Source organism: Coregonus lavaretus (assembly GCF_964263955.1).
Source record: "Coregonus lavaretus genome assembly, chromosome: 25".
Taxonomy (NCBI): Eukaryota; Metazoa; Chordata; class Actinopteri; order Salmoniformes; family Salmonidae; genus Coregonus; species Coregonus lavaretus.
In genome coordinates, this window is record NC_140012.1 from 23286440 (window position 1) to 23314438 (window position 27999).

A 27999-nucleotide genomic window follows, 5' to 3' on the forward strand; every position below is an offset into this window, starting at 1 on the left:
TTTTTTTAATGATGATCTCCAATGCATTTCAATGGCAATAAAAGGGCCATTAACTTCAACAAAACAGTTGAGACGCATCTCCTCTTGAACTGTTTAAGGGTCTATTCTCATTGATGAGTATTAAGGAGAATTTAGGGATTCTCAAGAGAACATAATTGTAATGTAAACTTGCGCATTTCTCACATCTCGAACGCTACCTCCAGAGGTCGCGCACGACACTCGGCCGACAGTTGCCCCCCTCTAAGCAGGGCAGTGTAAACAGAATTGTCTTGTTGAGCCCAACATTCATCCAGTAAAAATACTAATAGCAGAGCAATGTTTTTGGAATAGCTGAAATGTATAGACATTTTCATTATATTTGAGAGTTGTTTTATTGTGTTCACCTGACCTTGCAGTAACAGCCTGTTACATTTCTGAAATTGTCTCCGTATATTTAAAGGCGTCTGCACGCTTCCCAGCTGAAACAGTTTGGTAGAGTTCGTTCATATATTATGACGACATTTTGTGACGTTTTGGACTTCGATTAGGGTTTTTCCGGCTGGTCGGGCTCACATTTTCTGGAGGCAAGCCGAAGTTCAGAGCCGAAGTCTATTCCCCTTCGTCGGTGATTGCGCAACAATTCTTCCATAAAGTCTTTGTTGTCATTCAACGAGAATCGTTTTCATGTACATTTCTACATTGAAAAATACTGCACCATACATTAGTTAGATGTAAAATTGCGCGTCTAAGATCTCCTAGGCAAAAACATCAAAATTAATTATACTTCTTGAGTTACCTTAGATTAATTCTGACTATTTTGAGGAAGTGTACACTTGCTACGTCATTTCAAAATGAACTAACGGTACTATTGCCGTTTCTTTCCCAGTTTTCAAGCTAAGGTCTTTTAAGGGAGTATGCGAGCACACTCGTTTGGTTTGGCTAGCCGAGTTCGGCTAGGCGCCAGCTGAACTGAAGCCAGCTGACGCCTTAAGAAAGGGCTGCTCTGAGCCACCGTCCAGGCAAGAACTTGATCAACTCACCAGGGGAATTATCAAAGTTTTCAGTCACAATTTTGTGTTTACTTCATATAATGACTTCCATGATATTGAGAAAGTGAAGCCTGGTTTGTTCTAAGGTACATTTAATAAGGTGAAACTGTACTATCATATTCATATGAAAGGGGTAAACGTTCATGTTTGATATGCTAATGTTACTAGCTAGCTAGCAGTGTTATTGTCTTGCAAGCTACATTTAGCTAATGCGTGTACGAACGAGAAAATAAACCCTTTAATAGAGCTAGCCAGCTTGTAGTCCTAAAACCAGAAATTAGTTAGCATTTTCTACCATCCGTTGGGGGAAATAAGTGGGGAAAATAATGGGGCTTTGGGATATAAGCCGAAACTAAGGTCTGTTAACACAGGCTTAGGAGATCTTAGCTAATATGTTTTAGTGGAAAAGTTGCTTGCATTGTTGAATAGTTTAAGCTTACTGGCTAGTGGCTAGTGATAGATATTTATGGTAAATTTGAAGCTGCTGAGCAAGAGTGTCACGTTGCCAGCCACAACTAAAGATAAAGCAAGGATGTAATGTAAATTGAAACGTTTATGTACATATTATGTAAATTAATTGTCACGCTGCCTCTCCTTAAATGTTCGTCAATGAGAATAGCCTCTTAGCTATCAACTCCAAACAAACTTTGAAATCAATTTAGTGTGCTTGCATTCATATTTTTTAGACTTTTTAAACTATAACCATTTTACATTACCATAAATTAACATGGGTTTGAATCAGAACCATGGAATAAGCTACAATACCAACTTGAAAACTTTTAGGCTATCCCAACTTCAAATTCTAAAATCTTTTAATCTATAAAGAATATTAAATTTGTATAAACTATCATAAAACTTAATGAATTCAATGCCAACCGTAAGAACACAATGGTAGACACTTTAAATGCTAATGATCTGAAACCATTTCAGCTACAAATATTAACACAACTAGCTTTAGCGCAATGACTGGAAGTCTATGGGTATCTACTAGCATGCTAGCCGCCCTATGGGAGTCCCATTGGGCGGCACACAATTGGCCCAGCGTCCTCCGGGTTTGGCCGGGGTAGGCCGTCATTGTAAATAAGAATTTGTTCTTAACTGATTTGCCTAGTTAAATAAAGGTTAAAAAAAATATATATAAGAAGTTAGCATTGGCTCACAAACCTTCCTCCAACTTCCTTTATACTGGACACAGAGACATAAAAACGGTATCCACAAGTTCATCGGACTGGGAAAGTAGATAAAGGGCCTCAATGCCAAAATCCCAAAGTATCCCTTTAAGCTAGCAAGCACACACACATGTTTTTAGAAAATTGCCTCTGAAATGCAACCACATTCATATGTCCAGAGGGCAATGGGGACAGGAATAGAAAAGTACAAGACAAGGACCAGACATAATTCCCTCTACAGCACCAAGAAAGACAGCTAGGCCGGAGGACGGCTGCATAAAAGGTCATATACAGATCAAACACTCACACAGCATTTTGGAAATCACACAGTGAATGTGTCTGTAAACTTTAAACCGTTAGGGAGGAGGATCCATCACAACATTATCCTGGGTTCCAGGTTGATTCTGCTTTAGCCGATTCCTTTGGCCTTACAGAATGACAGCCCCTTCGTCTCCTACTCCTCTTCCTCCATCATGCCCCAGGCCTCCTCTGCTTTCATATAGTACTGGTTGGCCAGTCGGCCCTTCATCGCCTCCATGGCTGCGTCTGCTGCCTCTGTGAACAGATCACCTGCAGCAGAGAGGGAGTCTTTGGTTAGTTACTGTAAGTTCAACAAAAGGTTCTCACACTGAAGGCTCAAGTTAGGACTGTAGGGTTCTAGGGTAATAGTTATAGGTTCTAAGCTCAGGTGTGGTTCTTTGCGCTGTGCCTTACCTGCTCTCTGTGGGTCTGGGTCCAGGCTGTGGCCCCCCTCCTGGTACATCTCAGCCTCTCTGGCTAGCAGCAGGTAGCAAGGCTCGTCCAGAATGCCGTCAAACTCACCCCCCTCATCATAGTCTGTCATGTTCAGGGCACAGTTGTACCATCTCATCGCCTCCTTCCAGTCCTGGGACCTGAGAAGCACAGAGAAGGCTTATAATAGTTTTTTAAAATATCAATTTCACAGTCCTGATCAATTCTAATCTTTCTCAGATCTCTAGGTAGATATCGCCATGTAGGCTAATTAATAAATATGGTGCCATTTTAGACACAGCCCATCACAAGTTGATACTGTATCTGATATATCCCACCAGTCTCTGACCTGTCTGGTGAGAGGTTGATGCCGGTGTCGAAGGCCCTGGCCACCAGGATCATGCAGGGTCTGTGTCCTGCCTCAGCAGCCTGCAGTAGGAGCTTAAAGCCCTTCATACGACACCCTGAGTTGTCCTGATGACAAGACAGCAACATATAGCTTGTAATAACAGAGAGATTCAAAAGACACCTCTCTAATACACACTCTGTAGCTCAGCTGGTAGAGCACGCCGCTTGTAACGCCAAGGTAGTGGGTTCGATCCCCGGGACCACCCATACACAAAAATGTATGCACGCATGATTGTAAGTCGCTTTGGATAAAAGCGTCTGCTAAATGGCATATTATTATTATTATTATTATTATTATATAGATAAATACAGAGAGAGAGTGAGAGATAAATACCTCTAGCTCCATCTCTGACAGTATATGGTGTGGCAGCTGTAGGCAACACTGTCCCAGGGCTACGATAGCCTCTAGTTCCCCACACATGGCGGCTCTCTCCAGGTGGTACATGGCTGAGTCCTGGTCCCACTGCTCCTCCTTCTCACAGAATCGACCAGCCTCGTGGTAATGCACCATCGCCAGGTGGACCTGGGGGAGAGGCCAGAGGAGATATATTGTGTGTGTTTAGTGTGTGTGTGTGTGTGTGTGTGCCACTCACCTTCCCCAGGATGGACTTGCCGATCTTCCTCTCCAGGATTAGTGAGTCGAGTCTCTCCATCTCCACAGCAACACAGGATGGCCGGTGGAAGTGAGAACGAGACGAGTGGTAGACACTCCATTTCTCATCTGTCAGCTGGACACAGACACACAGAGCTTAGGAAAGGACAATGAAGCACTGTATCTGTAGTAATGCTTGTTCAAAGTAACAACAACTCAAGCACTAATGCAAATCATATTTCACACTCCAGGCATGCACTAAGAGACGGAACAGGCAGTTAGACTGATTGGTTAGGTGATTTGATCAGTATGGGGGCAGGTAGACATGTGGACATGGACAGGCCAAACAAGGAATAAGACTAAAACACAGGGCTTCTGCTGATTTCTCTATTGTGTTTCAACAAGTTTGCATTCTCTTTCTTGGGTGCACTCAAACTTTTGCCCATACTAAGCATGTATCGTTAGAAAACAAGCAAGTGTCAAATCAACAGCTGCTCCACACTGCAGCGGGAGAGGCCTGTGTTAGAGACCTTCATGCAGAGGGCAGGAAATCACCGGTTGGCTGTTGGGGTTGTTTACGGCAGGAGAGTTTAAGTTTGGGTTAGGGGAAGATCTGATGGGAACCTTTCTCCAGTAAGGAGACAGACAGCAGCAAGAACTCAGTTAGCTCATGGATGAAGGCATTAGATAGCAGGAACACTACACTATTCAGCAAGGGGATAGGGGTACATGATTCACAGAGGGTTGAGTACATGATTATTTGATTATGGCGACGGTGGCTTTGGTGAGTATGATGGTGATGAAGATGAAAGATATCTATTTTGTTTACCCTTCTCACACTGTCCTCGTCCGACTCAGAGTAGTATCTGTTGTAGCGGTGGGGGCGGGCCTACATGGTGACATCATACAGTATAAAACCTACTGCCTAAGAGGCCATAAACAGAGCTAAAGAGAGGGCCAGGTTCACACTAACATAGCTATACAAAGGGTAATAGTTTAACAGCTTTTAATGCTGGTGAGTCAAGAAATAATCCATGTCATGGTGAGCAAACATGAACAATAACTTTGGTGTCAGCTATAGATAAACAACACAAGACAAAAGAGAAAGAGTACAAAGTGTTACAGCAGTTGACAGTTTCCATAAAGCATTTGTGATGGACAGGCTCACTAAGACAGAGTGTTGGTGTAGAGAAGAGTAATGTACCCCATCTGCATGGTCGTTGGGGTCCCCTTCACTCCTCCTCTCACTTGGACAACCACTGTCTCCTCCATTCTCTGAGTCCTACAGAAAAAAAAACCCCACAGCCCTCAGAACATGCCAACCATAACTAATGTCATTCTTGTGATCAGGATCATCAGAGTCATTTCCACAAAGCCTTGACTGACCTTGTGTTCTGGGCTGCGGCTGCAGTTGTGTTTCTCCCGTTCATCCATCTCATTTATGAAAGACCAACCTGAGGGTGAGAAACAGACGTTAGATTAAAACATTTAATGGCTGATATTTTTTTATTTTTTTACATAAAAGTTGAAGTAGTTCAACTATATCTCAAACAGAGCCCTTGTTTATTCAACCTCTAGTCTAATGTATCAAATAACAAAACTGTTTTGAAGTTAGTTTTTTTATGGGGATTTAGGCATGCTATTTGGAACATAATGCTAATGCTGGGCTGAAAATAAGAACACAAACCCAGATGTTGGGTCACTGACTTTACAGGCCCACAGATTACCTTCTAGATCTTCAAAAAATGTGATACGGTTTTAATTTGGGTAAACTATAACCTCTAAAAACTGTTCTTACCCAGAGGAGACTTGCCCATGGAGCCCATAGAGAAGTGCTGTCCTAGTGGAGAGCCGGGGAAGGCGAGGGGCGAGCAGGGGATGGAGTCACTTATGTCACTCATAGAGTCGTCCCCAGACGAGGTCTCCGACAGGCGGGAGAGAAGTGGGGGCACACGGCCCCCTGAGATAGTACGAAAACGAGCAAAACCACACTGTTCCTCACTACCCCTCAGTACCGTCTGGGCCGACTTCTAATTGGAGGAGAGAGTTGAAAATATTGTTAAAAGATGAGAACTAAAATGACCATTCTAAATAGCTGCATACAGTGACCTGAGGTCTTAGCCTGTGGTGATATCATTTCCGAGGTGGTATTCTGTCTGATGTACTGATATAATTTCTGTGGTAATATGATGACTGTGGCTATACCTAGGAGATACGTGATGCTGTGTGTCAGCCACACGCCCTTTGATTCTACTTCAATATAATTATACAGTGCATTCGGAAAGTATTCAGACCCCTTGACTTTTTCCACATTTTGGTATGTTACAGCCTTATTCTAAAATTGATTACATTGTTTTTATTCCCTCATCAATTTACACACAATACCCCATAATAACAAAGCAAAAACTGGTTTAGACATTTTTGCACATTTATAAAAAAAAAAAAAAAACGGAAATATCACATTTACATAAGTATTCAGACCCTTTACTCAATACTTCGTTGAAGCACCTTTGGCAGCGATTACAGCCTTGAGTCTTCTTGGGTATGATGCTACAAGCTTGGCACACCTGTATTTGGGGAGTTTCTCCCATTCTTCTCTGCAGATCCTCTCAAGCTCTGTCAGGTTGGGTGGGGAGCGTCGCTGCACAGCTATTTTCAGGTCTCTCCAGAGATGTTTGATCAGGTTCAAGTTTGGGCTCTGGTTGGTTCAAGTTTGGGCTCTGGTTGGGCCACTCAAGGACATTCAGAGACTTGTCCCGAAGCCCTTCCTGCGTTGTCTTGGCTGTGTGCTTAGGGTCGTTGTCCTGTTGGAAGGTGAACCTTCACCCCAGTCCGAGGTCCTGAGCGCTATGGAGCAGCTTTTCATCAAGGATTTCTCTGTACTTTGCTCTGTTCATCTTTCCCTCGATCTTGACTAGTCTCCCAGTCCCTGCCGCTGAAAAACATCCCCACAGCATGATGCTGCCACCACCATGCTTCACCGTAGGGATGGTTCCAGATTTCCTCCAGACGTGACGCTTGGCATTCAGGCCAAAGAGTTCAATCTTGGTTTCATCCAACCAGATAATCATGTTTCTCATGGTCTAAAAGTCTTTAGGTGCCTTTTGTCAAACTCCAAGCAGGCTCTCATGTGCCTTTTCCTGAGGTCTGGCCACTCTACTATAAAAGGCCAGATTTGTGGAGTGCTGCAGAGATGGTTGTCCTTCTGGAAGGTTCTCCCATCTCCACAGAGGAACTCTGGAGCTCTGTCAGAGTGACCATCGGGTTCTTGGTCACCTCCCTGACCAAGGCCCTTCTCCCCCGATTGCTCAGTTTGGCCAGGCGGCCAGCTCTAGGAAGAGTCTTGGTGGTTCCAAACTTCTTACATTTAAGAATAATGGAGGCCACTGTGTTCTTGGGGACCTTCAATGCTGCAGACATTTTTTCGTACCCTTCCCCAGATCTGTGCCTCGACACAATCCTGTCTCGGACAATTCCTTCGACCACGTGGCTTGGTTTTTGCTCTGACATGCACTGTCAACTGTGGGACCTTGTATGGACAGGTGTGTGCGCCTTTCCAAATCATGCCCAATCAATTTAATTTACCACAGTTGCACTCAAATCAAGTTGTAGAAACATCTCAAGGATGATCAATGGAAACATAATGCACCTGAACTCAATTTTAAGTCTCATAGCAAAGGGTCTGAATACTTATGTAAATAAGGTATCTGCTTTTATTTTAAATACATTTGCAAAAAATCTAAAAACCTGTTTTCACTTTGTCACTATGGGGTATTGTGTGTAGATTGTTGAGGAAAACAATTAATTTAATACATTTTAGAATAAGGCTGTAATGTAACAAAATGTTGAAAAAGGGAAAGGGTCTGAATACTTTCCGAATGCACTGTATTTCTATGGTCTCACCAGCAGTGTGTTGGTGCAGTCTAGCTGGCTTTTCTCTGCAGTGGAGAGGTCAAAGGGTGTGAGCCCCATACTCTTACAGATCTTATTACACAGGTGGGAGTGGAAGAACAGTGCCATGCCTCGCACACCTGTAACACACAAACAAGTAAGTTGCAATCTATTTGAAAGTCTTTCGCTAGGTGGGTCACAACTCAAAATGTCAGTCTACCTCATTGTGTTGACTGTGTGAGAGGAAGCCGTACCCAGGTTTCCATCTCCGAAGTCCGTCCCCTTCTCTGTGTGGATCTGAGGGTCCGTGTAGAGGTCCCCCACCCCCTGGATGTCCACCACGATCAGCTGGTGGGCCGAACGCTCAAACGAGAAGTGACTGAATGCCTGCAGGCAGACAGAAAAATACTAGGGTTACCGGCAGACGACGAAAAGATGGTGGCTTACAGACATTTTGAAAGGTTGCAGGTTCACACACACAGAACAAAGAAAAAAGCATAGATACGGTAAAGAGGTCAATGGAACGCAGACCATGAGGGATAGAAGAAGGACGCTGGATTGGTGCACATTCAACAAATCTGATCTAACAAAGTGGATATTCGTCAAATCCGTCATGATTGAATATTGTAACAGGCCCACAATGTGGCTACTAAGTCCGATTTGGATGCTAACTCCCGTTCGTATAAGCTGGTAGCATAGCTAACATACAGAAATTGGTGGTGGTAGTCAGTCGTTTTTAACAGCAATGCAGTTGATTGGTGACGATGACAAACATGTATTGGGGTTGACATCCATACAAGCTAGGGGTGTGGCGACATGGCCATATTCGTAATTGTATCCATAAATTGACAGTTGATAGTTAGATCAGATGATACTCATGATCGAAAAAAACTAATGTTTTAATATGCCTAAGTAGAAAACACCTATCTCCGTGCACGTTTATAGACCAAACAAGCTGCAGATTAAGATCCGCGGAGGGGTGTGTATGTCTGACCTGTGTCTGTGTCCTCAACGTTTTTACCATTTGATTTATCATAGTAGCAGGCTAGCAGGAGGCAGCAGCAGTCTGAATGTTCAGACTGAAACAGAGAAGTGAAAGTGATCGGGTGAAATTATGAAGCGAGTGGACAGGGAAATAAAGCTTCACTCTATCCAATCAGAGCAGCAGGATTAATGTACAGCCCGCCCTTCTCTTTACAAACAGGCAAACTAGCCAGTTGAGTTATTTAGACCATGTAGCAACTCACTTGACTGACTGACATGAGAAAGATGCGTGCTGGCACCCGACAATTGGCACGGATAATTACAAATAAATACTCTGATCATAATCGAGTTCCATTGACCTCTTTACCGCATCTATTACATCGAAAAATCTAGCAATTGGTAACAGAAAGAGGAAGATGCATCTTTGGGTTCTGCAGCTCAGGAGTAATCCATAAAGTTGGACAACACATTTACAGCAGTAACACCCACTGTACCTGTGGAGTGAACAGTAACACCCACTGTACCTGTGGAGTGAGCAGTAACACCCACTGTACCTGTGGAGTGAGCAGTAACACCCACTGTACCTGTGGAGTGAACAGTAACACCCAGTGTACCTGTGGAGTGAACAGTAACACCCACTGTACCTGTGGAGTGAACAGTAACACCCAGTGTACCTGTGGAGTGAACAGTAACACCCACTGTACCTGTGGAGTGAGCAGTAACACCCACTGTACCTGTGGAGTGAGCCTGATGTTGTCATCCTTGACAAAGCCAGAGTTGGAGTTGTATTTGATGTACTTCCCCTCGATGTAGTGCTCCAGGTGGTACAGAGGTTTACCAGGACGCTCCATCATCTCAATCACACACATCTGCATGATGTCCACCTGGGGGGGAGGAGAGAGAAAGAGTGAGAGGAATGGTTAGTTTAACTTTAAAAAATTGTGGAAAATTCACAATCCAAATCAGTCAGTCAACTGGATGACTCATTGGTTAATTAAATGTTCCATCCATACCTGTTTGGGTGGCCTGTGGCGGTTGTACTCTTCTCCCCAGAGTTTGGCCTCCATCTGCAGCCGGACATCCTCAAAGTACACATCCTTGTCCACAGGCTCCATGTAGCGCTTCGTCACATAGTTGCACGCACTCTTCCAGTTACTACTGTGGGAGAAGTTAGAGAGCTTCTTCCTGCAGAAGATGGAAAGGAAATATGAAAAAAAAGACATCAAAAGACAAGAACGGCACTGTACTAAAATGAAAGGAACATCTAAAAAGTAAACCCTGAAGAATGTTAATTGTGTATCAGACTGACAACAAACTAAGGTGGTATTACACAACTAAATCCTAAAAAGATTCTTAAGGGTTTGAGTTGTGTATCTCTTGGGCATTGTGTATTCTTTATGATAAACCATAACCATGTTTTTTTGTGGTTAGAAACAGTGTTTGGGCTTGTTAGTGGGTAAGGGCTTATTTTCTCTACGTGTTGTTTGAAAGAGGGATGTTCTTCTGTGGAAGGCATGGACTGCCAGTGGTCTGATCTACACAGGACGATGCCTCATTGCGTCCCCTACACAGTTCCCACAGAAAGAGGTCACATCATAATAAGGTCATAATATTAATAATATCCCAGCTGCTTACAGCTGCAAACGTCAGGCTAGACCAGAGTTATAAACTATATACACACAGAGTTCAGCAAACTCAGTTTGAGATAGAGAACTCTACTGGGTGCCATGACAAGTTTAATGGTAATCACAGTCCATTGAGAATGTGAATTAGAATGTTGTAGTTATGGAATATTTGTTTCCATCTGGAGATCTACAGTACCAGTCAAACGTTTGGAAACACCTACTCATTTCAGGGTTTTTCTTTATTTTTACTATTTTCTACATTGTAGAATAATAGTGAAGACATCAAAACTATGAAATAACACATATGGAATCATGTAGTAACCAAAAAAGTGTTAAACAAATCAAAATATATTTGAGATTCTTCAAAGTAGCCACCCTTTGCCTTGATGACAGCTTTGCACACTCTTGGCATTCTCTCAACAAGCTTCATGAGGTAGTCACATGCAATGTATTTCAATTAACGGGTGTGCCTTGTTAAAAGTTAATTTGTGGAATTTCTTTCCTTCTTAATGCGTTTGAGCCAATCAGTTGTGTTGTGACAAGGTAGGGGTGGTATACAGAAGATAGCCCTATTTGGTAAAAGACCAAGTCCATATTATGGCAAGAACAGCTCAAATAAGCAAAGAGAAACGACAGTCCATCATTACTTTAAGACATGAAGGTCAGTCAATCCGGAAACTGTCAAGAACTTTGAAAGTTTCTTCAATATGTGGTCCTCTGTAGCTCAGCTGGTAGAGCACGGCGCTTGTAACGCCAAGGTAGTGGGTTCGATCCCCGGGACCACCCATACACAAAAATGTATGCACGCATGACGCATGACTGTAAGTCGCTTTGGATAAAAGCGTCTGCTAAATGGCATATTATTATTATTATTATTCAAGTGCAGTCGCAAAAACCATCAAGCGCTATGATGAAACTGGCTCTCATGAGGACCGCCACAGGAAAGGAAGACACAGAGTTACCTCTGCTGCAGAGGATAAGTTCATTAGAGTTACCAGCCTCAGAAATTGCAGCCCAAATAAATGTTTCACAGAGTTCAAGTAACAGACACATCTCAACATCAACTGTTCAGAGGAGACTGCATGAATCAGGCCTTCATGGTCAAATTGCTGCAAAGATATTACAACTAAAGCATTCCTCATGAAGCTGGTTGAGAGAATGCCAAGAGTGTACAAAGCAGTCAAGGCAAAGGGTTGCTACTTTGAAGAATCTAAAATATATTTTGATTTGTTTAACACTTTTTTTGGTTACTACATGATTCCATGTGTTATTTCATAGTTGTGATGTCTTCACTATTACTCTACAACAAGGGTGTCAAACTCATTTTAGCTCAGGGGCCACATGGAGGAAAATCTATTCCCAAGTGGGCCGGACCGGAAAAATCATGGTATATATATATAACTTAAAAACAACAACTTCAGATTGTTTTCTTTGTTTTAATACGATCAACATACAACATAAAGCTGGAGCCTGAGGACAGTGTGTCCAAAATAGTACAAGCACAACATCACTATTAATCATAAAACACGTCAAGTTTATTTGAAAATTCTAAAGAAAAAGAACACACAAACACACAATGCCTCAGTGATTAACAGAACTGTTTCACAGATCACAGAACTATATCAGGGTGTCATTTCTCAGGCAGAAATGTAGATAAAAATTATGAAATCCTGTTCCCCAAACAAGTGCAAGAACCACAGAGTCAAGAATAGGTTAAATATACAAATAAAATAAAATCAATTAAAAACAATAGCACATCAACATAAAAACATAAATCTGAAAGCGTTGCTCAAACTCCCGTAACAGTCCCGTTATTTTATCTTTGAACCGCTTCATGTCTGCCACATGTTGGGTCGCGCACACATTTTTCAGACAGGGGAAGTGAGCTGCATCACCACCGGCAAGTTGCGTCTCCCACAATGACAGCTTCAACTTGAAAGAACGTATGCTGTCATAATACTGTGTGACAACTTTGTTGCGCCCTTGCAGCTGTTTGTTCAAGTTATTCAGGTGCTCTGTAACATCCACCATAAATGCAAGGTCCTGCATCCATTCTGCGGAATGAAATTCTAACACTGGTTTTCCCTTTTCTTCCATGAACTGTTCAATTTCTTCTCGTAAATCAAAGAAACGCCTCAGCACAGCACCTCGGCTTAACCATCTTACCTCAGTGTGGTATGGCAGGCCATAGATGTGGTCTTTCTCTCTGAGAAGGCTGTCAAACTGACGGTGATTCAGGCTTCTGGATCGGATGAAATTAACAGTTTGGATGACCACCTTCATGACGTTATCCATCTTTAATGACTTGCAACACAAAGCCTCCTGGTGCAAAATACAGTGAAAAGTCAAAAAATCACATCCTCCATTTGCAGATTGCACTTTCTCCCTGAACTTTGTCACAACGCCTGCTTTTTTCCCGATCATTGAGGGCGCACCATCTGTAGCCAGGCTGACAGCGCGGGACCAGTCCACTCCGACCCTGTCCAGCGCGCCGACGAGTGCGGTAAAAATATCAGCTGCTGTCGTTGTATCTGTCATCGGCACCAACTCCACGAACTCCTCGGTGACGGTCAATGTGTCATCAACTCCGCGGATGAAAATGGCCAGTTGTGCAACATCTGTAATGTCCGTGCTTTCATCAATTGCAACCGAAAACGCAATAAATGACTTTACTTTTTGCTTCAACTGGCTGTCCAAATCCACTGAAAGATCGGAAATCCTGTCAAATTCTTGTCAGGCTGATATTTGCAAAAGCCTGCCGCTTTTCAGGGCACACAATCTCCGCTGCCTTCATCATGCATGTTTTTACAAATTCACCCTCACTAAATGGTTTTGAAGCCACTGCGATTTCATTAGCAATGAGGTAGCTAGCTTTCACTGCAGCGTCACTGATGTCTCGGCTGTGAGTAAACACAGACTGCTGTTTCTTCAGACCCGCCAACAGTTCATTCACCTTCTCTCATCTCCGCTGTCCTTGAAAGTTGTCATATTTGTCGGCATGAAGACTCACATAGTGGCGACGAAGGTTATATTCTTTCAGCATAAATAGGATGACCATTTTTCTTGGAACACTCTGCACTCTGCGTCCACTTTTCTCTTTTTTGACAGAGACATATATTGGGGCAATGAGGGTGCCAAAGCACATAATGTTAAAAGTAGAAGCCGTAATAAATATCGCGGGCAAAACAAAGTAGCTCATTGGCTGCACGTGCTTGACCTACTTGCTCTGCTCTGGTATAAACAGTTTGCTTGCTTAACACAATTGCTATTGCGCCATCCAGTGGACGCAATTGGAACAGCAGTTTATTTAATTGAAAAATTGCAGCGCATTTTTATACTTTACAAAATTATTATAATTTTTTTTTTATTTTATCATCTCACGGGCCGGATTAAACCCGTTTGCGGGCCTGATCCGGCCCGCGGGCCAGACGTTTGACACCCCTGCTCTACAATGTAGAAAATAGTAAAAATTAAGAAAAACCCTTGAATGAGTAGGTGTGTCCAAACACCCTCTCCGAGTTGGGCATCTCCGGCGCGGCTCACTCTTGGATTGCGTCCTACCTCACAGGTCGCTCCTAACCAGGTGGCGTGGTGAGAATCTGTCTCCGCACCACGTGCTCTCACCACTGGTGTCCCCCAGGGCTCAGTTCTAGGCCCTCTCCTATTCTCTCTATACACCAAGTCACTTGGCTCTGTCATATCCTCACATGGTCTCTCCTATCATTGCTATGCAGACGACACACAATTAATCTTCTCCTTTCCCCCTTCTGATAACCAGGTGGCGAATCGCATCTCTGCATGTCTGGCAGACATATCAGTGTGGATGACGGATCACCACCTCAAGCTGAACCTCGGCAAGACGGAGCTGCTCTTCCTCCCGGGGAAGGACTGCCCGCTCCATGATCTCGCCATCACGGTTGACAACTCCGTTGTGTCCTCCTCCCAGAGTGCAAAGAACCTTGGCGTGACCCTGGACAACACCCTGTCGTTCTCCGCTAACATCAAAGCGGTGACCCGATCCTGTAGGTTCATGCTCTACAACATTCGCAGAGTACGACCCTGCCTTACACAGGAAGCGGCACAGGTCCTAATCCAGGCACTTGTCATCTCCCGTCTGGATTACTGCAACTCGCTGTTGGCTGGGCTCCCTGCCTGTGCCATTAAACCCCTACAACTCATCCAGAATGCCGCAGCCCGTCTGGTGTTCAACCTTCCCAAGTTCTCTCACGTCACCCTGCTCCTCCGCACACTCCACTGGCTTCCAGTTGAACCTCGCATCTGCTACAAGACCATGGTGCCTACGGAGCTGTGAGGGCAACGGCACCTCCGTACCTTCAGGCTCTGATCAGTCCCTACACCCAAACGAGGGCATTGCGTTCATCCACCTCTGGCCTACTGGCCCCCCTACCTCTGCGGAAGCACAGTTCCCGCTCAGCCCAGTCAAAACTGTTCGCTGCTCTGGCACCCCAATGGTGGAACAAGCTCCCTCACGATGCCAAGACAGCGGAGTCACTCACCACCTTCCGGAGACACTTGAAACCCCACCTCTTTAAGGAATACCTGGGATAGGATAAAAGTAATCCTTCTACCCTCCCCGTACCCCACCCCCCAAAAAAGTAAAGTGGTTGTCCCACTGGCTATCATAAGGTGAATGCACCAATTTGTGAGTCGCTCTGGATAAGAGTGTCTGCTAAATGACGAAAATGTAAATGTACTGTATGTATTGCTCTAAGCTGGACTAAATGGGTCAGAGAGATATTTGTGGAATGTGAATTGGAGACCTGCGCATCTTGTGCATTCTTGTCGTTTTATTTAGACTACATGAAGAGGACGGTGCACATTGCTCTGAAACTAACTGAACTAGTAGGAACAAAAAGGCCAACCGCCTCAGAAAAAATAAAGAAAATCAGACTGTATGGCAAATATGACTAATTATTCTGAAATTATGTGTGAAACTTACGTTCTGAAGCATTCCCTCATGGCCCCACGTCCAAAAGGCTGTGAGAAACAAAAATGACAAATCAATAATTTGAGAAACTCAATCAATTCACCAAGCTTTTGAAAAACTTTCACATTCATGTAAACAGTGTTACTACACTGAACAAAAATATAAAATGCAACAATTTCTAAAGGAGTTACAGTTCATATAAGGAAATCAGTCAACTTAAATAAATGTATTAGGCCCTAATCTATGGGTTTCACATGACTGGGAATACAGACATGAATCTGTTGGTCACAGATAACTTTAAAAAATAAAAAAAAAGCTAGGGGCGTAGGATCAGAAAACCAGTCAGTATCTGGTGTGACCACCCTTTTGACTCATGTAGTGCGACATCTCCTTCGCATAGAGTTGATCAGGCTGTTGATTGTGGCCTGTGGAATGTTGTCCCACTCCTCTTCAACGGCTGTGCGAAGTTGCTGGATATTGGCGGGAAATGGAACACGCTGTCATACACGTCAATCCAGAGCATCCCAAACATGCTCAATGGGTGATATGTCTGGTGAGTATACAAGCCATGAAAGAACTGGGACATTTTCAGCTTCAAGGAATTGTGTACAGATCCTTTTGACATGGGGCCGTGCATTACCATGCTGAAACATGAGGTGATGGTGGCGGACCAATGGCATGACAATGGGCCTCAGGATCTCATCACGGTATCTCGGAGCATTCAAATTGCCATTGATAAAATGCAATTGTGTTTGTTGTTCTTAGCTTATGCCTGACCATACCATAAATCACACCACCACGGGGCACTCTGTTCACAATGTTGACATCAGCAAACCGCTCACCCAACCTACGTCATACTGTCTGCCACCTGCCCGGTACAGTTGAAACCGGGATTCAGGTGTGAAGAGCACACTTCTCCAGCGTGCCAGTGGCCTTCGAGGTGGGCATTTGCCCACTGAAGTCAGTTACAACGCCAAGCTTTAGTCAGGTCAAGACCCTGGTGAGGACAACGAGCACGCAGATGAGCTTCCCTGAGATGGTTTCTGACAGTTTGTGCAGAAATTCTTTGGTTGTGCAAACCCACAGTTTAATCAGCTGTCCGGGTGGCTGGTCTCAGACAATCCCGCAGGTGAAGAAGCCAGATGTGGGGGTCCTGGGCTGGCGTGGTTACATGTGGTCCACGGTTGTGAGGCCGGTTGGGCGTACTGCCAAATTCTCTAAAACAACGTTGAGGAGGCGGCTTATGGTAGAAAAATGAATATTAAATTCTCTGGCAACAGCTCTGGTGGACATTCCTGCAGTCAGCATGCGAATTGCACGCTCCCTCAAAACTTGAGACATCTGTGGCATTATGTTGTGTGACAAAACTGCACATTTTAGAGTGGCCTTTTATTGTCCCCAGCACAAGGTGAACCTGTGTAATGATCATGCTGTTTAATCAGCTTCTTGATATGCCACACCGGTCAAGTGGAAGGATTACCTTGGCAAAGGAGAAATGCTCACTAACAGGGATATAAACAAATTTGTGCACAGAATTTGAGATAAATACGCTTTTTGTGCGTATGGATCATTTCTGGGATATTTTATTTCAGCTCATGAAACCCAAACTTTACATGTTGCATTTCTATTTTTGTTCAGTGTATATTCCACATACATATGTTCTGATCAATAATACGATCATAGATTACTGATGATTTAGGAGCTGAGGCATACCTGGCCAGAAATCTTGATGTGCACTGTGTCTTGAGACCACTCCGCAGTGATAGCATTGTACCTGAGGAAAGATAAAGCAAATAACATTCACCAAACATTGATCAAATATTATTATTCCATTCTATAATGGGCCAGAATTCTGGACTTGTGTAACCAATACGGTGATGACTTCGACCACATTGATCTTCGACCACATTGATCCTGAAGGGGTCAGGATTAGGACAGAAAATAGAAACAGAGTACTTGGATTTGTTCTGACCAAGACCTGAGCTGCTTATCCTCAAATAGTCCAAATAGTAATCCATAGCCTGAAAATAGTCTAATCTATGATGTCACGTCCCTCAAAAAGGGTTGTGAAATGTTCCCTTGGTTTGGTGATGTTTAACGTCAGAGCTCAGACCCAAAGACCCTGTGGTGTGGATGATCTGTGGTAATAGCCTGTTATTCTTGTCAACCAATTGAGTGTGTGTTTACCAATGACAAACTCAACAAATATGCCTACTTTGTTCTGTGGGAATGCCATTATCACCCATATGAACTTGACGTTACATGTCACAATAAATTAGGGGAAGATTTAAAACACGCTTACTGATATTGAAAGCTTGGTTTGTTTGAGACTGGGTCAGCCATACACAGACAAACACTGATAAGAAGACACACAGCAAACCCAGAGGCTAAGGCTCCTATTTACACAGTCTGTCCTGCCCTTCCATGCGTACAGTGCATTCGGAAAGTACTCAGACCCCTTGACTTTTTCCACATGAACTTATTTACATAAGTATTCAGACCCTTTGCTATGAGACTCGAAATTGAGCTCAGGTGCATCCTGTTTCCATTGATCATCCTTGAGATGTTTCTACAACTTGATTTGAGTCCACCTGTGGTAAATTCAATTGATTGGACATGATTTGGAAAGGCACACACCTGTTTACAGTGCATTCGGAAAGTATTGAGACCCCTTGACTTTTTCCACATTTTGTTACGTTAGCCTTATTCTAAAATTGATTAAATTGTTTGTTTTTTTCATCAATCTACACACAATACCCCATAATGACAAAGCAAAAACTGGTTTTTAGAAATGTTTGCAAATGTATTACAAATAAAAAACTAAGATAACATTTACATAAGTATTCAAATCAAATCAAATCAAATTTTATTGGTCACATGCGCCGAATACAACAGGTGCAGACATTACAGTGAAATGCTTACTTACAGCCCTTAACCAACAGTGCATTTATTTTAAACAAAAAAGTAAGAATAAAACAACAACAAAAAAGTGTTGAGAAAAAAAGAGCAGAAGTAAAAAATAAAGTGACAGTAGGGAGGCTATATATACAATAGAATATATAGCCTCCCTACTGTCACTTTATTTTTTACTTCTGCTCTTTTTTTCTCAACACTTTTTTGTTGTTGTTTTATTCTTACTTTTTTGTTTAAAATAAATGCACTGTTGTATTCAGACCCTTTACGCAGTACTTTGTTGAAGCACCTTTGGCAGCGATTACAGCCTCAGGTCTTCTTGGGTATGGTGCTACAAGCTTGGCACACCTGTATTTGGAGAGATTCTCCCATTATTCTATGCAGATCCTCTCAAGCTCTGTCAGGTTGGATGGAGAGAGTCGCTGCACAGCTATTTTCAGGTCTCTCCAGAGATGTTCGATCGGGTTCAAGTTTGAGCTCTAGCTGGGCCACTCAAGGACATTCAGAGACTTGTCCCGAAGCCACTCCTGCGTTGTCTTGGCTGTGTGGTTATGGTCGTTGTCCTGTTGGAAGGTGAACTTTCACCCCAGTCTGAGGACCTGAGTGCTCTGGAGAAGCTTTTCATCAAGGATCTTGCTGTACTTTGCTCCATTCATCTTTCCCTCGATCCTGACTAGTCTCCCAGTCCCTGTCGCTGAACAACATCCCCACAGCATGATGCTGCCACCACCATGCTTCACCGTAGGGATGATGCCAGGTTTCCTCCAGACGTGACGGTTGGCATTCAGGCCAAAGAGTTCAATCTTGGTTTCATCAGACCAGAGAATCTTGTTTCTCATGGTCTGAGAGTCCTTTAGGTGCCTTTTGTCAAACTCCAAGCGGGCTGTCATGTGCCTTTTACTGAAGAGCGCTGCAGAGATGGTTGTCCTTCTGGAAGGTTCTCCCATCTCCACAGAGGAACTCTGGAGCTCTGTCAGAGTGACCATCGGGTTCTTGGTAACCTCCCTGACCAAGGCCCTTCTCCCCCTAATTGCTCAGTTTCGCCAGGCGGCCAGCTCTAGGAAGAGTCTTGGTGGTTCCAAAGTTCTTCTATTTAAGAATGATGGAGGCCACTGTGTTCTTGGGGACCTTCAATGCTGCAGACATATTTTGGTACCCTTCCCCAGATCTGTGCCTCAACACAATCCTGTCTCTGAGCGCTACGGACAATTCCTTCGACCTCATGGCTTGGTGTTGCACTGACATGCACTGTCAACTGTGGCACCTTCTTTAGACAAGTGTGTGCCTTTCCAAATCATGTCCAATCAATTGAATTTACCACAGGTGGACTCCAAATTATAGAAACATCTCAAGGATGATCAATGGAAACAGGATGCACCAGAGCTCAATTTCGAGCCTCATAACAAAGGGTCTGAATAATTATGTAAATGTGATATGTTTTATATTTTTTTATACAATTTGCAAAAATGTCTAAAAACCTGTTTTCGCTTCGCCATTATGGGGTACTGTGTGTTGATTGATGAGGGGGAAAAAATATTGAATCAATTTTAGAATAAGGCTTTAACGTAACAAAATGTGGAAAAAGTAAAGGGGTCTGAATACTTTACGAATGCACTGTATGTCTCGGTCTAGAACTCTGTGTACCATGGTTGTCATATTGGGGGCATGGGACAAGAAAATGGCATGATGCCAATAGCTAAGAGACCAGAGAGGCTTAGGAAGAGTAAGGTTACAACCGGGTTAAAATAAACCCATGAAACTAAATATGAGAGTGGATCCCAACACCAGACATACCTCTCCCCTACCCTGGCTCCGTCTAGGCAGGGCTTTGTTATACAGTATAACACCAATAAGAGGCGATTAGTAAGACAAACAAACACATGTTAGAGAACGCAGTAGTCTAACCCCTTGCTTAGCCTGATATTATCTAAGCGGGGGGGTGGGGGGGGGGGGGCATCCCTCTAGTTGTTCTCCTGGCTGTACTGCCTGAAGAATTTGGGCTCTTTCCATGTAATCTCACAACGCCTGGAGAAATGTTCAACGTCTCAGGAACAATGATATAGCATTATTCTTAAATGTGCAGCGTTACTGGAAAGACTGTACCATAATGCACCTTTTGGCTTTAAACTAAGTGTTTTGGCATGGGCAGGCAGCCCTGATATCTGCCACAAGGGAACTCTGTGCAATGGCCAAGAAAACTTAGAAGGGCCATTGGAAATGGAGTGAGATCATGTACTGTACCTTCAGAACGGGCAGCGGTGGGGGATGGTGTGTATTTGTCAGCAACGCTCTAATACAGCGTAGGGATCAAGCCCACTGATACAAACACAGGAATATGTACCTGTATCGTATGCATGGCTCTGTCTCGACTTCCTCCAGGTGAAACTCAGCCCATGGGTCAGGCATGGCCTTGGCCTTCTCTATGGCTCTTTTCCACACCTCCTGGGACAATGGGAAACATTACATATATTTTAGATAACCATCATACTCACTGTGTAATGCAGCTTATGTTAAGGGTTAGCTACAGACACTGGGGATATATACATGAAACAGACAGATACATTATCTACATACAAACCCAGAGAGCAGGATTAAAGCTGGAATCCTTAATGGTGAAACTGCCACGACAGTTTGCAATATTACAAAAACAAAAGAAGTTACTGCAAACAACGTACACAGTTTTTTTTCCCCTCCGACATCATTTTACGCGCGATAGAACAGCAGAATATGTACTGCAATTTTTATTTACCACATTGCATGACGCTCCTCACATCCGCTTCGTCAACAAAACAAAAACAATAACAATGGTTGTGTGGCAGACAGTGGTGCTGTTTCCCTACTGCAGATTCCATCTTTAAGTGTCCTGACAGGTGGATTGCTAATCTTTCCGGTTCTGCGGAAGTGTTGAGGAACATGCAAATCACTCTTTTGAATTGATAGAGGAAAACTAAATACAGGGAGAGATATGACAAGCAGACACGCACATCAAATCAAATGTTATTTGTCACATGCGCCGAATACAACAGGTGTAGACCTTACAGTGAAATGCTTACTTACAAGCCCTTAACCAACAATGACGTTTTAAGAAAAATAAGTGTTCAGTAAAAAATAGATAAGTAAAAAAATTTATATTAATAATAATTTACTAATAATTAAAGAGCAGAGGATCATCAACAGAGGATCATGAGACGGTTACTTCAGGAACTTTCATTATAAGAAAAGCGTAATGAATCAGGACATGATTATATGATACAGGGCTAGGGTGGCCGTCACAGAATTTCGTCCGCCGGTGATTGTCAAGCAAATAACTGTTAATTAACAAACACATTTGGCATCTCCTGGCTTCCACACATAGCCTACAAGCCACTGATGCAGACCTTTGGAACATCTACATTTAAAATAAATCCATGTAATATAGCCTACACCTTCACAATAAATCCATTATTTATTTTAGACTGGTCAAAAGAAACATGATATGAAGAAAATGTATTCTATTTCAGAAGACCAGAATAGCATACTCTGAGTTGTCCTTATGTTTGGTCCTGATCTGGCTATGCCATATGGCTGTGGGCTACACTAGTTCATTTAGCAGACAAGATTTGCTTAGAATTCCGTGGCATTATTTTATATTATTTTAAAGTATGAAGAATACAATTTGAACAAAGCTGAATAAAATAGAAATATTTTCTCCAAACGATTTGAGGGAGTGCGCACATGCGGCTATTCTGTGTTGAGCTGTTAACAAAGAAACAGGTATTCTTATATGCTTAATTTAGAGTTATTTATGTAACTTTAGTTGTGATACAAATGTTGGGCTATATGATTAGTTTTTTAATACATTGAAAGGCTGCATGATGCGACTAATGATGATTTGAAAAAAGGTGCTCGAAAGGCATGAGTTCTGCTTTGATTTTTGCGCAGGCTGTCATTCACAATGCCTCAAATTTCCCGGCGGCATCCCCTTTGTGTGGCCGTAATGCACCCTAAAAAAATCCATGCCTTTTGCGGCCCTTCTCCCCGAGTGCTGCGTGATCCGAAGCACCTCTCACTCACATGGCTCTCCATCACGTGATCGGGTATTTCTCACAGGCTGCAAGTGAAGACAGACACATCGGGGACGCAACTGCGCACATCCTTATCCAATTCCGAGGTGCATATTGAAGATATTGGAAGAACTGTCTACATTTACTTTTCGTCAGTCAACAAGATGAGTAGGCCTAACGAACAGCAAAAGCACTAGTCTATGTCAATCTATTATCCCCCATAGTACAAAAGTTGACCTATTCTATTCTGTGTAAGAATTAATATTCCAAACATAGTCTGGGACAGTTGTGGGATGTGATACATCCCAAATGAATACAACCTCTAGCATCAAAAAAACAGTTTTAAGCAATGAGCCTGATGCAACAGATCAGAACTTTTAGTTTAAAATGTTGATAGCCTAATAGTTTACTTCTTCACATTATAAGCGCAGCAATGTGCACACGGCAGTAGGCTATAAGCGCAAACGTTCTATTAGCGGGAAAACACCATTATCTAAAGTGATCGCAAATGCGGTTATGCATGTAATGCTTTTATTATAAAAGGTGCATTTTTATGGTGAAAATGATCTTCCCCAAACTTGAAACTCACACGCTGCTTATGTATGCCAGTTAGGCTCTACACCCCTTGTAAAGCGGATTAATGTGCTTAATTTTAAGAAGTTATTTGGCCACTTTAGTTGTGATACAAAATGTATCAAAACATATAGGCCTATGGGCTAGGCTACATGAGGTGAGCGACTATGATTTAAAAAAGGCATTGTTTCTTATGCTGGGCATCATTCACAAGTGATAATATATAATTCACAAGTGATAGGCTGATATTGTCACCCATCAGACTTTTCTTGATTTAATCTTGTCTTTACATATACTAAATAATATGTGTGAAATTTGTTTTGATTTAGAATGGACCATTATCATGCACCTGTCTCGAAACAGGGGCAGCGGGGAAAAAATACATGTCATCTATGCACTTAAATAGCCAATGGAGGACGCTCTTTCGTGGTTAATTTTCATGCCAGCCACGTAGGCTATACTCCTGTTGTAAAGATATTATGTGGCTCCTGAGTGGCGCAGTGGTCTAAGGCACTGCATCGCAGTGCTAACTGTGCCACTAGAGATCCTGGTTCGAATCCAGGCTCTGTCGCAGCCGGCCGCGACCGGGAGACTCATGGGCGGCGCACAATTGGCCCAGCGTCGTCCAGGGTAGGGGAGGGAATGGCCGGCAGGGATGTAGCTCAGTTGATAGAGCATGGCGTTTGCAATGCCAGGGTTGTGGGTTCGATTCCCACGGGGGGCCAGTATAAAAAAATATGTATTCACTAAACTGTAAGTCGCTCTGGATAAGAGCGTCTGCTAAATGACTAAAATGTAAATGTAAATATTAGGAAAGTTGAGAAATAAATATAGTAGGACTAGCCTATAGAAAGCTGATGGGATCCTCCTCTTTTTAGTAGAGGCCATCACTCGGTTTTCTCACGGAATTGCATAACCTATAGAAATGTTGCGCAACATGAGCTCTCATTAAGTGTTGGATTAGATTTTCGATAACATTTGCATTGATGTCACAGTGATTAGAGGGACAATAGAGTGCTGAGTACCAGGCAGTTAGCAAGTTTGGTAGGCTACTAATGACCATCAGCAGCATCAGAGCTTGGAGAAGCCTAATTACCGTGACTAAACGGTCACTTGGAATTTGACTGCCTTCATGACTCGTGACCGCCGGTGTGGCGGTAATACGGTCACCGCAACAGCCCTATACAAGGCCCAAAGTATTTTCTGACCTACTAGAAGATTCAAAAGTATCACATTAGCTGTCCTATCTGGCAGTCACCCAAGTGCCCTACATTGCACAATAACCAGCTGCTGAATTTGATAACCACAGCCAGCACTTGGGCCAGGAGTTTTTCCCGACCATGTAACCTAACCAGGAAAAACTCCTGGCCATACTCGTGAATGTCTGGACTGTTGTACTCCACTTTTTCAGAACTAACAGTGGTCACCTGCAGTTTGTGTTTCCCTTCACACGTCCCCAATGATAGTATATACTGTGTCTCTGGTGCAGTTGTACCCTTGTGATCAGACGCATCTCCTCACAAAACTGGACCACCAGGCATAAGATACAGTAGTGGTAAACTATGTTACTGTATAAACAGCCTGCCTGGTTGTTGCTTTTCTCCTGCACTGGAGCTTGAAATTACATTTAGAATAAGAGAAACAATACCGTTTGTTTCAACCATTATCATCATGTGCTTACTTGCTGCTTATGACATTTACATTAGCCTAACTCTTGATAGATTCCTGAGGACTGCTGCATGGGTTAGGGAAGATTAAAAAGGACAGTTAGGGGGATTAAGGATCTAGATATTTTTTTTATAACTAAAGGAAAAAACACTTTTCTTGGGTAGGGAAACAGTCATGAAAGTACAACGGAAAAAGAAAGGAGGAAGGAATACATTATTTAAAGAGTAAATTCATGTTAGGAAGGTGAGGAGGAAGGAGGTAGTCACTGATGCAAAAGGAGGGGTAAATGAAACAACGTGGTGAGTAACGTACCCGTGCATTGTCAGAAAACGCCCCAAAACCGACAGACTGTTGTTGTGGAGTTTCTTTCTCCGTTTCATTCTATGTGGAGAAGTAGAGAAATTACTGTTTTATATCAGCAACTTAACCATACACGAGCAGCAGAGAAAAATACTTATTGAGTTTAGTTTACTATGTTGTTGAACATTCCATGAAAAGAGAATTCTTGGTCAGTAGAATGTGTTTTGGAACTTGCTTCCAACCTGGCGACCCATAAATTCTACATCTCAAACAGAGTCTTCCCAACTCTGTATGTATAACTATAACTCTGATGAGTGAGGGCTATGAATTACTTCACATCAACCCCACTCTACAGGCTGGCCTACTGGATCAGAAGGCCAAGGGTCGCACTGTGAGAGGGCTGTTTACATATGACATCATTATGTGAAGTGAGAGCTGCTCTTTGGGTACTTCCTGTTCTGAGAGAGAGTGAGAGCACACAGACGAGAGGCAGCTGAGCTGGTGCTGTCAGCCACAGCAGATGCACACATGCAGAGATAGGGCTTTCACCTTATATCTCTCTAAGGCAGAGTTGTTCTGACCACATCTCTAGCATTGAGAGCGGGAGCTCACCATTTTGCATACTGACAATAGAGCAATAGTGCATGGCAACAACAAGTCAGCTTTTGCACATCACACCATGGCACTTTCAGAATCTTCTGAACTGTGTCAATATTGCATCTACACTACTGCTGCTCACCTTGTAGGAGAATGACTTTTTGGGGGAGTTGGACAGCTGCTTGCTGTGGACCAGATTCTTCAAATAGCCACAGATGTCTTCGGCCTGGCTGACAGGGTCGTCTGTGATTGGACAGATGTAATAGTCGTCCTCGTCGCTATCGTAAGCGTCGCTAAGAGATGGAGCCCGTTGATCAGGGGTCCTCTGTTGTAGCGGGTTACGCTGGGCACTGCCCACCTCGTCCATACTGAACATCAGGTCATCCTCCATGGTGACTGGTAGGGGCGTATGTGATGAGTACTGGGATGGGGAAACGCAAGAAAAACACACACACAAAGATGTGAATATTAAGGTACACAGAGACAGACTGACAGATGGCTGCTTTGAATCAATGACAATCTAGCTAAGTTTGTTCAACTGTGTCCTATTCAATCAATCAATCACAAATGCAGCAATGAAACTGTCACATGTGGATGATAGTATTACTTTGCATACAGGAACAATTGTGAAAATAGCAAACTATTACAACTATTTTATAACTAAGTTATAATTATTACTACAGGCATTACCATTGAACAAAAACTGCAGCAGGACTGTAGGAACGCTCAGTCAGGGCTGACTCAATCACACCTGTCAATTCCATGTCTATCTGCGGACTGCAGTTACTACAAGGAACACTTCTACACGAAACGTTCATTAGCATTTCACTACACGCCACGCCCACATTTCAATCTTATCGATCTATCATTTTGGATAATGGTATAATTCGACATCTACCATCCTTGGATTGAGGTATGTTTTCCCAACCATATCCCGAGCCGCCTCAGAATAAAAAAAGGGCACGACTTTCATAATACATAACTCGAAATACATACCGACCATACCAACTACCTCTGTAGCCAAAATGTCAACATTTACAGGCCTATTTATTTTCTGCAACAACACTCACTCGTGACATTGTTAGCAAGCAAGTGCCAGCTAGGCATTTTAAATTTGACTACTAGAGACAATTGATTTCAGGAAAAGAGAGGCTATCAGCTGATAGCGAATGATGATGTCTATCTGCTAGCTAGTTATGCTGTCAAAACAAACTTGTTTTTACTTGATTTTAGTTTGTTCGGCTGCTGACAACTGTCTCTTAAAACAGTCAAATTGCCCCCTTCTCTGTCCATAAGAGAGAGACAAACATGACAGATACAACTGAAAAGTAGACAAATAGCTACTAGTATTTAAACTCTCGTTCCAGCACCTGTCGCAGTCAGATGACTTCGAATTTGGGGCGGGGAATGTTCATTGGTTCAAGAGCTTACGAAATTAGCTAGTTTGATGTGCAATTCGCTACATTTAAAATTAAAACAATGAAAAAAACTCAAAACTAAATTCAAAAGTAATTGATACAATTCAAAAAAAAAATCCATGAGCTGTGAGGGCACTTATTTATAGGAGGGCAAAAGGGCAGATGCTCGGGCACTGGCTGAGCCCTATCTGTGCACATGCCTGGCAACTGTGCATTCCAACCTGAATGGTTCAAATGTATTTACTGCCTGCCTGAATATCAGGTCGGAACGGTTCTGGCTAACCTGTTATATCAAGGTGCCTCCCGAACTGAGGTGTTTCCCACTGGGCAGCTTTATCACGGTGCCGGCGGTAGTTAACGTGACCAAGTTTTTTAAATTAGCATAGCAGCCTGCACGAAAAATCCGTTTTTCACAACATCGGTACAGAGTGTCCTTCGCCCCCGCCTGCCGACCACTGCTTTCTCGCTGTTCTGATACCGTAATGGCGTGAGAAGTTAGTGTTACCCAACTCTCGCGTTGTACATATTGGTGTATAGGCGATCGTCAAGATACAAATCCCCACACGACACAACCCCACTCTGCGGTACGCGGATACTAGACCCTTCTCGTCAATTCACCTTTAAACAATGTTCCTGTAAAGAGCCGGGCTTATAAAGACATTTGCTGCAGTGCATTTACAGAACATGAGTGTGCAAAAACAGACAGTACTGCTATTGCTTACCTAATCCGAACAACGGTGGACAGAGACTACTTGATGAAAATGTGCATGCCTTGACAATCCCTCACCAACTTCCTCGTTGTCTCCTGCGGTTTGTCTGTCTGTCTTTACACCGTTTTCAGGTAGTTGCTAGCTTGACAGCTGTTACTCCAAGTCAGAGGATCGCTTCAGGCTGTGGTGGATCCTGGCCCTCCGAAATGGCCTGAGGATTCAGGGCGAGTCGCGCGTCTCTGTTTAGTGTGTTCCCTGGGCCACGTTCAGTTAGAACAAGACCAAGGAATCATATTGCATCTATTCATTACATTTCTATCTGAACGTTCCAAAACGTTTTCCTGCTGAACGCGCCCTTGGTCCACCCGTCCGCCACAGCGACGTGCACTCCCTGCACGTA

The 27999-nt window shown here is 43.2% G+C and overlaps 1 protein-coding gene across 12 annotated transcripts; it reads right to left on the reverse strand.

Moving 5' to 3' along the window:
- Window positions 1-2192: 2192 nt before the first annotated feature.
- On the reverse strand, window positions 2193-27992 carry LOC311100966 (eukaryotic elongation factor 2 kinase-like). Of its 12 annotated transcripts, none has more exons than XM_084141964.1 (19): window positions 27612-27876; window positions 25614-25892; window positions 24887-24955; window positions 20632-20732; window positions 17091-17151; window positions 15390-15427; window positions 9818-9989; window positions 9539-9688; window positions 8075-8207; window positions 7833-7960; window positions 5728-5959; window positions 5316-5383; window positions 5134-5211; window positions 4759-4818; window positions 3931-4065; window positions 3672-3860; window positions 3279-3403; window positions 2912-3090; window positions 2193-2767 (listed from the first exon to the last, which is right to left on the reverse strand). In XM_084141964.1, exons 2-19 carry the CDS (start codon window positions 25860-25862, stop codon window positions 2652-2654), a joined length of 2283 nt encoding a protein of 760 aa, XP_083998090.1. In that variant the 5' UTR covers window positions 25863-25892; window positions 27612-27876; the 3' UTR covers window positions 2193-2651. The 12 variants fall into 12 exon arrangements, with proteins under 12 accessions (XP_083998090.1, XP_083998091.1, XP_083998092.1 ...); XM_084141965.1 differs by having other exon boundaries at window positions 27677-27766; XM_084141966.1 differs by lacking the exon at window positions 27612-27876 and adding an exon at window positions 27173-27243.
- Window positions 27993-27999: the final 7 nt, after the last annotated feature.